The 12377-nt window shown below is 43.7% G+C and overlaps 1 protein-coding gene across 1 annotated transcript in view; it reads left to right on the plus strand.

The window, feature by feature from the left end:
* The window catches only part of GALNT10 (polypeptide N-acetylgalactosaminyltransferase 10), a 225972-nt gene that overhangs the window by 119625 nt on the left and 93970 nt on the right, over positions 1–12377 (plus strand). The window contains exon 5 of the mRNA XM_077780793.1: positions 11310–11476. Within this exon, the coding sequence (XP_077636919.1) occupies positions 11310–11476 (167 nt within the window). The remainder of the gene's footprint in view (positions 1–11309; positions 11477–12377) is intronic.

The following is a 12377-nucleotide window of genomic DNA, read 5'->3' on the forward strand; positions in this document are numbered from 1 at the left end:
TTAGCTCTTCTCTGTATAGTTCTGTGTCAGCCTCCCTCATTAACTCTGAGACTCCCTTTCCATACATCAAGGTGTATCCCCAAGAAAGAGAATTTGATTGGCCTAGTGCCCCCTATTTAGGCACATTTCTTGCTAGGCTGTTGACCGCTGACAAGTTGATGGATTGGCTGCCCTTGGGCCAGGGCTCTGCTCCTATCCCAGGCACCATGATGGCCAGGGACAGTGTGGTCATGGAACCCACTCAGGACTCCTTTCTTTCTCAGCCTTCCTCAGGCATGGTCAAGGCAGGCACCATGATTGACCATCAGCACAGATGTTTCTTTTTAGACCAAGATGGCACTTGATGCACCCTTATGTTTACAGAGCACCAAGACGTTCCTATCCTGTTCACGTCTCAGCTCATCCCAGTAAAGTCATTTTTAAATAGGTGGAAGCTGAGGCTTACACAGGTTTGGTAACTTGTCCAAGGTTATTCAACTAATAGTTGGTCTTTTCGGCTCCACATCCATACAGACTACTTCTGATAAATGTGAACATTGAATGGACTTCAGCAAGGATGTTGAAAGCATCCACATTCCTCCTAGTGGTAGTATATGCTGAAGCTCATCATAACCCCCAGAGACCCATATCTCTAGGCTGTGTGGTCCAGCCACTCACAGACCTGCCAAGTTCACAGGCAGCACTTGGAACATGACGGCAGACACCAGCTCCTTGAAACTATATAGGATTCAGATTTATTCTTTACATCCAGGGTTTCCAAAGGCTTTCTTTTTTGTGTTTTAACTAAACTGAAGAGCCAGTGCCAAGTCCCACTCCAACACCCACTGGCCTGTGGTCTGGGATCTCCATGCAGCCTCTGTAAGCATCACCTCCTTACTTGTTAAACAAAAGGATTGGACTAGACCCTCCCAACTCCAGTTCAGCCCAGCAGCCATTAATCAGCTACTCTCTGTTGGCAAGGTGCAGGACTGGACAGGAGGATACACTATTCCTAATGGCTACGTGCTTTGTCTTTTAGGCTCTCACCTCACAGACGCATGCAGGGAAGTAGGAAAAACTATTATAATTTATTACTGCTTATTTATTTGTCTGCCTCTCATTCAACACTGTATCCCCTAGAGACAGTCACTTGTTCCTCACCAGTGTAATCCCAGGGCTTAGCAGAGCGTCAGTCACATAGTAGGTGATCAGTAAACATTTCTTGAAAACATGCATGGTTCAGGGAGTGAGCAAATGAGAATGTTTGGCCATGAGTTGGCTAAAGCCTGGGGTACCAAGAATGGGATTCATGTCTACAAGAGCAAAACTCTTATTTAAGCCTTACTAAAGCCCCATGTCTTTCTCTGGAATATCCATCCCTAATTCCAAGAGAATTGAAATCAGAAGCATTCTCTTTGCTGTGACTTCTCTTCCACATTTACTCATCTCCAAGGACAGAGCTAGCTGTTTTAAATGTGCAGTCTTAGTTATGACAGTCTCATGGTATTACCATCCCATCTTATCATAGGTAAGAAACTGAGGCTGAGTGGGGATGGAAACCTAACCCGGGATCTCAAAGCTGCAGAGTGGCAGAGTCAGGACTTGAACCCAGGTCTAGAGCACTTTTGCTCCCTTAGGCATATACAACATCAGATTAATTCAACTGACTTGCATTTCAGTTTGGTCTGTGGATGGCATCCTATGCAAGGGAATTAAGTGTCTTTCATAATTCCCTTCAATGATTGGATCATTCTATTCAAAATTGACTTGGAGGGAAGATTTTTGAAACTCTTCCCTTTGATTTTGACTTCTTTTCTTTTATATTCTAGTGCTCCGGCATTAAGCCCTGATGGTGCATCCTAAGGGCCAGTATATTAGATTTGTCTCTGTGCCCTAAGAGACTCAAAATCCTTTAGGGAGTATTAAATTGGAGGCTGTCCCATCACAGATGGGCTCAGTTATCTCCTGGTGGTCCCACTGCCTCCCACCGGGAGGTCACACAGTCCTCAGCCCAGGGCCTTTCAGTCAGTGATGAGCAGTGATGAATTCTGCAGTGGGAGACAGAGGCTACCCGCTACAGATCAGAGGTGACTCCTGGGGAACCATTTCTGCCTCTGCCCTTCACAAACCATCATTAGGTCCAAAATAGATTCATTTGACTGAAAGGGCTTAGAGATGATGATCCAGTTAAAACAGCAAGGAATCTTTGAGTGACCAGTGACAGAGACTCAACTCGGACTGACTTAAGAAAATGTATTGACTCATGGAACTAGAAAGGCATAGCACAGCTTGGCTTCATCTCTAGCTGGATCGGAATCCCCAAATGATACCAGTAGGAACCTTTCTCCAGCTCTTGGCTCTGTTTTCTAGTCTGTTGAATTCCGTTTAAGACAGGGAGCACACGTGGTGGCCCCAGGCAGACCAGATTTCTATCCTGCCATGTTCAGTTTCAGCAGAAAAGAGCCTATCGCTCTCCCGGTTATCTCAGCAATGATTTACACCCTGTTCCTGAATGGTCACTGTGGTTGGGAAGATGCAGTGTTCTGATTGGCTAAGCCAGACTCCCTTACCCAGCCTCAAGGCAAGGCAGGGATCTCCCCCTGAACCCTATAGAGTTGAGAGATGGAAGATTCCTCGAGGAAAACCAGGATGCTACTACCAAAGAAGGAGAAAGAACACAGAGCAGGCACCTAGGACCTGCCCACAGTACCCGTCCAGTTCTCTTACTGGCATGGGGGGCACCTGAGGTCCAGGAAGAAGAGAGGGCTTGGATTGTTGCATACGGAGCAGAAACTAGAAGCCAGGGCATCAGACTCCTACCCAGCTCCCTCCATTTTTGTCTTTTATCTCTTCATTCTTGTTTTGGCTTGTTCATATCATTGCTACATTATCCCTATAAAACTATTAATATGTGTAAAGGGCAGATGGGTTTAAACCCAGGCCCTAGCCCTTACCAGCTGTTTGACCTTAGGCAAGTTACTTAGTTTCTCTGTGCCTGGTATCCTTCTCTTTGTAAGGGACTAATGAAAGTCTCTACCTTGAAGGAGTGTTGTGACAATTAAATAAAATTACTTTCTGCATATAAAGTGCTCAGAACATTGCTTGGAATAATGGAAATCCTTAATAGATATTTTCTGTTATCATCATTATCATTTTCCACCTTTTTTTAACTGCCTATCAGTATTCCATGGTTTGAAGTATTCACCATTTATTTACTCTTTCCCTAAAGATGGATGGTCACTTTGTTTCTCTCCTTTTCACATTTCAGAGGGGGTCAGGGAACAGCCCAGGCCATGCCCCTCTGTCCTTATGCTGTGCATGTGTAACTAAACTTTGCCCTGTTGGGTTGGGACCTCATCACATTGTGAACCTGTGCAAGGGATGGACTGTTTTTCACTTGAGTTGGTTGTAAGGTCTGAAACTCCACAGTGCCTCCTTTAGGGTGCCGTTGGGGGCCAAAAATATTGAGGCAAAGGGCATCAAGATTGGTGTGCTGGACGTTCCACAGTGTCACTGCTTTGACCGCTACAAGGGCATTGCCCTGCTCTTTTCTGCCCCTAGAGGGGCTCTTCTGAGAACTTTAGAGGCCATGCTGCACCTGGGAGCCCACAGAGACTTGAACGCTATCAAGTGGGTTTGCCATCTGCCACGTCATAGGAACAAATACATGTTCAGAGAAGAGTGCAAAGGAAGACATTCCCTAAATGTGTAGCAGAGGTGAGCCCCAGGTGTTAGGGTGTTCCTGTGGTTATGAGTTGTTTGTTAGCCTCTCTGTGGTTTTTAGACTTTTATCCTGAGCAACTGTCACTTTTGTCATCAAGAAAAACACTGTGGTATTTTTTTGTTCAAGTATAATTAACATACAGTGTTATATTAGTGTTAGCTGTACAATATAATGATTTTTAACAATTCTCTACATAACCCAGTGCCCATAAGTGTACTCTTAATCCCCTTCCCCTATTTCACCCATTCCCCCCTCCTGGTAACCACCCATCTGTTCTTTAGTTAGTTAAGAATCTGTTCTTTTGTTTATCTCTTTTTATCTTTGTTCATTTGTGTTTTTTTCTTAAATTCCACATTTGAGTGGAATCGTATGGTATCTGCCTTTCTTGACTTCTTTCACTTAGCATCATACCCTCTAGCTCCATCCCTGTCATTGCAAATGGCAAGATTTAATTCTTCGTTATGGCTGAGTAATATTCCAGTGTCTTATCGATGGACATCCATGTCTTGGCTATTGTAAATAATGCTGCAGTGAACATAGGGGCGCATGTACCTTTTTCAATTAGATTTTGTTTTCTTTGGGGGAAATACTCAGTAGTGGGCTTACTGGATCATATAGTATTTCTATTTTCACTTTTTTGAGGAACCTCCATACTGTTTTCCAAACGGCTGCATAAGTTTGCATTCCTACCAACAGTGCACACGTGTTTCTTTTTCTCCACATCCTCACCAACACTTACGTGTGTGTGTATGTGAGTGTGTGTGTGTGTTTTAGTTTAGCCATTCCAACAGGTGTCAAGTGATGCTTAACATTAGTATTCATTGGGGAAAGGCAAATTAAAACCACAATGAGAAATCACTTGACATCTGTCAGAATGGCTAAAAGAAGTGTTATTTTAATACACACACTATCTATGGGCACCTGGGTTTAGTCAGTTAAGCATCTACTTTGTCTCAGGACTTGATCTTACAGTTTTTGAGTTCAAGCCCCACATCAGGCTCTGTGATGACAGCTCAGAGCCTGGAGCTTGCTTTGGATTCTGTGTCTCCCTTTCTCTTTCTGACACTCCCCTACTTGTGCTCTGTTTCTCTTTCTCAAATAAATAAATAAATAAGTAAATAAATGCTATTTAGATTTGAGTCCTGGATCCAAGTCACTTACCACTCTGGGCCCTATTTTCCTTATGTGGCACTGTCTGGTTCATCTCCCTCCATGCGGTTGGTACAGATTAAAGGAGAGAAGAGGAAGAGTTCTCTGTAAACCATCAGGCACAGTGACCTGTGGGAAGGCAGAGTTGTTACTGTCTGGTCATAGTCCAGCCCAGCCACCTCGCACTGGGAGCAGTGCCCTAGTATCCCTTCTTGAAGACCACATTCCCGTGGCTGCTTTCTGAAGGAACCTGGCAAAGAGATGCTTCATGTTTATCACGCACCAAAGAACTGGGCCTGCTCCACCACCCAGTGTTGAACCCTCAGGACACAAATGCAGACAGGTCTTAAAGAGGGCTGCTAAGATGGGGGTGTCACTGGGGAGGGGATGGCCTTCTCTTTCCTCCGCACCAGCCCCAGGCCTTCTCTTCCTGCAGTGACCTGAGGTCTGATAAGAAGAGAAGGGGCTCTTTGCATGAACTCCCAACGGGAAAGTGGCTGTTGGGCAGGTCTGTGGAACCAAGTTTCCTGCTGGAGCCTGGAGAGATTCATTTCAGCGTGTCACACAAGTTTTTATTTAAAAAAAGAGCCTCCAGTAAGCTGGAACCAAACTAATGACTAGTGCCTATGGCAAAAGTCAGTGTCCTTGTATGTTTATTTAGTCACTGAATGAGTGGATGGATAGAGGAGGGAGGAAAAAAGTAGCCCCCAAGGCCCCCTAAAAAGGTACATGTTCAAGGCTATGATCTGAGCTGAGCCTTTCATTTGAGTTCTGAATATTCTTTAGTTCCATGATTGAATTAAATTAGAAGTGGATTTAGTCTATTGTAGCATGACTTACTTCCCTTAATATATGCTGGTGTTTGTATGTCTCCAGGCGGGCTGTGGGGCCCAGCCTGGGGTTTGAGAGAGCCAGGCCTCTCTGCAAGGTAATAGCTCTATTGTATTTCACCCTGTGGACTCCAGGCAACTTATTACCACCAGCTGCCCGCCCCCCTCCCCCCCTCCAATCCTGCTTCAATTGAACGAGCCTCCTGTGATATTGGATGGAAGGCAGGAACTTCTGTAGCAAACTAGATATTGCCTGTCTTTCTTGGCCACAGAGGACCTAGCCGAGTTAAGGGAAAGGGATTTTTAAGAAGAGGTGCTTTATTCGTGAAAACCAACGAAAAGTTAGAGACGGCTCCCAGAGAAAGCTGGCAGTCATAACGAAAGGGATTAGAGGTGGGGGAAGGGCCAGAGGAGAGCTGCATTAGGGCCTGGATAAAAACAATCAAGCCAGCTACAGGAGCAAGACAGCCTGGGAAAGAAGTCCAGAGGCCCCAAGGGGAAAGAGACTGACTTGTCCAGTCGACTAGACTGGCAGAATTGGGGGGGGGTCCTGTCTCCACAGCTGGAACTGAGCTCACTGCCAGACACCAAGGGTTCATTCCTATCCCCTGCCCAGCTTCCCTTGGTGCCTCTAGCAGAGGTATAATCTGAAACCAAGGGGACTGTGACCTTGACCCATTTTCCCCTTCACATTTCTTTCTGAAAATTATCAAACCTACAGAAAAGTTCTGAAAGACTTGCACATTGAGCGCTCACGTGCACCATCTAGATTCTGCAGTTAGTATTCCTCTACGGACTTTATCATATATCTTTCCATCCCTCTCTCCACTCTCCACCTGTCAGTCTGTTTTCCTTTTTGAGATGTTTCAAAGTACGTTACAGAGAGACCCAGGTGCCTTTGGACAGTTGAACAATGTATTACAGTGGCATAGGAAAGGAGACATTTTATTATGTTTCTTGCCCCACTTGTCACATTTTCTCCAGAAACCGTCTTACCAATCTTGAGGACCTCCCTCTTTTACTTCTGGGCTATCAACTTACAAGGTCTCCAGGAGCCCTGGAGGTAATGCAAGGGACTGAAGCAACTCTAGAGTAAGGCTGTGGGGAGAGGCAAGAGCTGAGGGGGCCCAGAGAGCAACTGGCCCATGGAGAAGAGTGTCCACTGTCAACCCCAGCCCACTGCTGCCAGGTGAGACTTGTGAGGATTTTTTTGTGAGATCTACTTTTTAAGTGTTTCCAAATAATGTTTACAGACTGGGTATCACAGGTGACTCTTGTGTATGAGTTTTCTATAGTTGCCATGGCAGATTACGATAAACTTAGCAGTTTAAACAACACAAAGTTATTCTTCCAGTTCCATAAATCAGAAGTCCAACATGGGGCTCCTTGGGCAAAAATCAAGGTGGTGACCAGGCTGTGTCCCCTCCTGGGAGTTCTGGGGGAATTTTGCTTCTCTGGGTTGTTGGCAGACTTCAGTTGTGAAGAGTGAGACCCTGTTATCTTGCTGGCCATCAGCTGAGGATCATTTTCCAGCTTCGAAAGGCTGCTCACCTTCCTTGGTTTATGAGCCCCTCCCTCAGTCTTCAAAGCCAGCAGTTGTGAATTTAGTCTTTCTCATAATTCAGTTTTTTACCCCATCCTTCTCACTTCTCTGAGCCAGCCAGGAAGGTCCTTTACCTTTAAGGACACTTGTGGTTACATTGGACCCCCCTTGGGTAATCCAGGCTCCTCAAAGTCATCTCAGGGTTCTTAACCTTAACTACATCTGCAAAGTCCCTTTTGCCACATAAAGTAACATATTCATAGCTTCTGGGGATTAAAGCTTAGACATCTTTGGGCTACTACTCTGCCTACCATACCTGGCTTCTGGCTGGAGACAAAGTAGACACTTTTGTCATTCCCTCTGAGCCTGCCTGGTCCTCAGGTCCCATCTTCTGGGCCCTGAGAAAATCTCTAATACTCTAATGAAATGTACCCCATAGACAAAAAGAAATGAAGGACAAAAAGAATCTCAAATTTTATACAATCAGATTGTTGGCAGTAACATTGGTATTGCTTTTCTGAAATGATTACATGTTATAGGAAAAAGCAAATGAGTAACTATGTTAATATCAAGAACCTGGATTTTTAAATTATTTTGTCTTTTAAAGGCTTTATTTATTTATTTTGAGAGGGAGAGGGAGCACATGCGCATGAGTTGGGGAGGGGGAGAGAGAGAGGCCAAAGAGGCTCTGCACCAGCAGTGCACAGCCCTACTTGGAGCTTGAACTCACAAACCATGAGATCATGACCTGAGCTGAAACCTGTCATGACCTGACACTCAACTGACTGAGCCACCCAGGTGCCCCAAAAACCTAGATTTTTAGCTAAAGAACTAAAATATACAAAACCAGACAAAGATATCACAAGAAAACTAGAGACCAATATCCCTTTTGAATATAGATACAAAAATCCTCAACAAAATAGCAACAAACCAAATTCAGCAATATATAAGAAAGACTATACACCATGACCAAGTAGAGTTTATCCTAGGAATGCAAGGTTGGTTCAACATATGAAAACCAATTAGTGTAATACATTTTATTAATAGAATAAAGAATAAGACCCATATGATCATTTCAGTATATGCAGTAAAAGAATTTGACAAAATCCAACACTTTCCATGGTAAAAATATTCAACAAACTAGGAATATAGGGGAACTTCATCAACCTGAAAAACCTATGTTAACATTACATTTATTGGTGAAAGACTGAGAGCTTTTGCCGTTAAGACCAGGAACAAAACAAGATGTCCTCTCTTGCCACTTCTATTCAACATTTACTGGAGTTTCTAGCCAGAACAGTTAGAGAAGAAAAAGAAATAAAAGGCATCTAGATTGGAAAAACTGAAACTCTCCATATACTTACGACATTGTCTTATATATAGAAAATCCTAAGGAATACACACATACACAAAAATTAGTAGAACTAATAAGTGAGTTCAGCAAGATTATAGGATACAAGTTCAGTATAAAAAAATCAATTGTATTTTTATTCATTAGTAAGAACAATCTAAAATAGAAATACCTATTTACTAGACATTTCTCCAAAGAAGGTAAACAAATGGCCAAACAAGTATATGAAAATATACTCAACATCATTAGTCATTAGGAAAATGCAAATCAAACCAAAATAAGATACCATGTAACACCCATGAGGATGGCTGTAATAAGAAGGATGGACAATAACAAGAGTTGGTCAGCATGTGGAGAAATTGGAACCCTCCGAGGTTGCTAGTGGAAGTATAAAATGTTCCTGCTACTTTGGAAAACATTTTGGCAGTTTCTTGAAAAGTTAAACGTGGAGTTACTGTATGGCCCAGCATTTCTACTTCTTGGTGTATACTCAAGAAAACTAAAAACATGTCTATACAAAAACTTGTACATGAACATTTGTACCACTGTTACTCACATAGCCAAAAGGTAGAAACAACTCAAATGTCTATCAACTGATGAATATATATATAAACTATAGTATATCCATACAGTGGGATATTATTCAACCATAAAAAGAATGAAGTACTAATGCATGCTACACATGGATGAATCTTGTAGATATGTTCAATGAAAGAAGCCAGGCACAAATGGCCACATATTATATGATTCTATTTGCATAAAATGTCCAGGATAGGAAAACCCATGGAAATAGAAAACAAACTAGTGGTTACTAAGGACTGAGGGGAGATGGGTAGTGACTGGTAATGGATGTGAAGTTTATTTTGGGGGTGATGAAAATGTTCTGGAATTAGATAGTGGTGATGGTTGTACAACTTTGTGAAGTATGTTAAAAACTACTGAATTAGACACTTTGAAGGGGTGAATTTTATGTTGAATTTTGTGGTATATGAATTATATCTCAATTAAATAGGAGATGCAATATAAAATTAAGGCTCAATAAAACTCTATAGTCTTCTATATTAATGATAAAACTTTAGCTTGAACTCATGATGAATCTACTGAAATATATTTTTAACTCTGACCATTGTAAAGGCATAGAAACCTTAACCAACCCAGTAGTTAACAAAGGCCCTTCATGCCTGTATTGCAGGATCCAAATGGTGATATCAGTGATAATCAGGAGTCAGGGTTCCATCCAGAATGACTGATCCAGGTGAGGGCAGGAAATGTACAAGTTAAGCCTGGAGCATCTTTTGTAATATTTTGTCAGAAAACAAGGAAGTTACCAATAGTCTGGGCTCATACCCAGAGGACTCGAAGCCAACTTGAGAAGACCCTCTTGGGCTAACGATGGTTTTATTTGAGAACCAGTAAGAATAATATTTGCACTGAACTGAAACATACTGTGTTAACATCTATGGGTTCCTAATGAAAACATAATTGGCTATCTTTGGAATATACTGGGGAGGTGAGTCAGTTAAAAACTGATAATCAAGAATGTATCATATCTTTTCTGTACCTTGGAGTAAACAAATAGTCGATGTGGTCATTTTTCTTCATTGTAGTATCCCAGCTAGTAAGTCAAGAATGATAGAATAAGATTATCACCATTTTGCAAAGCCCCGGTGAAAGGAGGAATTTAGACATTGATCATCCATGGCCACCAGCATCACAAAAGGAAAGATAACTGGACAGTATGTTTTTCCTTTGGGATGCTCACACCACTAGGAAGAGTTTGCCAGAGTATCTCATTGAAGTAGTTCAAGTCTCTAGATCTAACTACCCATGTGCAGGAACCAAGGAAGGGCGGACAGAGGAACATGTTCAGAGATACCATAGCAATCCAAGCAGCAGAATGCAGACTGTAGGAAATCCAGTAAGGCAAATGACCCAGTGTCTTCAACAAATAAATTGTAAGGAGAAAAAGAGACCTAGAAGACACATGAGCTAAAGGGAGCATGTGGGCCTTGTCTTGATCCTGATTTAAACAATTGTAAAAAGACATAAGAAGATCAAGGAAACTTGAGCACCAACTAGATACTTGATGATATTAAGGAACTATGTAATTCTTTGGGAGTGTTACAGTGGTATTAAAGGCCCATAGGGCGGGGCTTCCCACCCCAAGCTTACCACATGACTGGTGGAGAGCAGAGGAGAAAACGTGCAGAGGCCAGGGAGGGAGAGCAGAGGGGACTGAGCCAGTGAAGCTGAGTTTATTCTTCCAAACTCATGAATAAGTGGTTTCTCCTCCACTGGTGAGGAATGTGCAAAGGGTAGGGAGAGAGGCCAGAGTTTTACTGAAGCTCTGTCTTCCACTGGCAATCCTGAGGATGGGTGAGCATGTTCCTGTTGCTGTTGAGGCTTAAACAAGTCAGCACATGGAGAGCCCCAGACCCCAGTGCTGCTCCCTCAGTGCCGGCTGTCTTTGGTTTGCAACTGCTCTCATACAGAGTCACGGGACTCTTGTATACATATCCCTGTGTACTGTGTGTGCAGGAATTGGAGGCCAGACTTTGGGATGCCGAGTGGAAGGAGGTTCGGAAGTGACTGAGGTACCCCTGGCTCTCACTCGTTCCCTAAAAGCTGGAAAAGAGTGGGATTTGCGGTTAGCCAAACCATGTGCTCGTTGAGTTCTCCTGGGAAGCAGAAAGCCGAACCTGACCTCTTCTTGTCCCCTGTGTCTCCCTCTAGCTGCAACAGCAAGCGCTACCTGGAGACGCTCCCCAACACCAGCATCATCATCCCCTTCCACAATGAGGGCTGGTCCTCCCTCCTCCGCACCGTCCACAGCGTGCTGAACCGCTCGCCCCCAGAGCTGATCGCTGAGATCGTGCTGGTTGATGACTTCAGTGACCGAGGTAGGGCCCACCCCATCCACCTTCCTGTCCCCCGTGCTCCATCAAGTGACTGGCAAAGGTGTGGCAGGTTTTCTTCTTCAGCAGCACAAATGTATGGGCCACCGTTCACTGATGCTTGCTCTGTGCCCTGCCATGACCATGGCCTTGTACACAGTATCTCATAACAACACATGAATTACATTCTGTTTTTATCCTGTTTATATCAATGTAGACGTGAACTAAAGTGCAAATAACAGAAAACTTGGTAAACAATAGCTTAGACACATAAGGGGTTCATTCATCCATTAATTTCATGATAAGACCCAGGATTGGTGCAGCTGCTTCAGGCTATCATCAAAGAATGAGGCTTTGCTATACCTGCTTCCTGATCCTCATGGTCACAAACTGGCTGCTACACCTCTGGAAAGTCTGCCTTTTAGACCAGCAGAAGCTGAAAGGGTAAAGAGAATAAAGCCTCTATTTTTTTTTTTTAATTAAGATTTTGTCTTCTCATTCAGGAGTCTGTTTTNCTTTTGGCTAGAACTCTGACATCTAGCATCCCTTTCTGCCAGGGTGCCTGGAAATGTGAATGTTTTGATTTGGGGCCTCTTGAATAGACATAGGAAAGGGAGAGGTACATCAGAGAAGGTACTGATTGAGTGAGCCCGTTTTCCAGAGGAGAAGACTGAGCTACCGCTTGCCTGCTCTAAGTGGGCTCACTGCCGTTGTCTTTCCTGAGGGCCACAGCAGTAAGGGTGATGCTCACTCACTCTCGTTCTCTGTGTACCAGCCACAGCTGGGCCCTCTCTCATGGGGCGGGCCAAGTTCCATCCTGCATTGGAATCTACCCATGCTTTTCCCTCTACCTGGACGTCCTCTTCCCAGCCCTTCCCATGACTGGCTCCTTTCACACCTTCTTCAA

This window comes from Crocuta crocuta, unplaced genomic scaffold (genome assembly GCF_008692635.1).
Source record: "Crocuta crocuta isolate KB4526 unplaced genomic scaffold, BGI_CrCroc_1.0 scaffold343, whole genome shotgun sequence".
In the NCBI taxonomy this organism is placed as follows: Eukaryota; Metazoa; Chordata; class Mammalia; order Carnivora; family Hyaenidae; genus Crocuta; species Crocuta crocuta.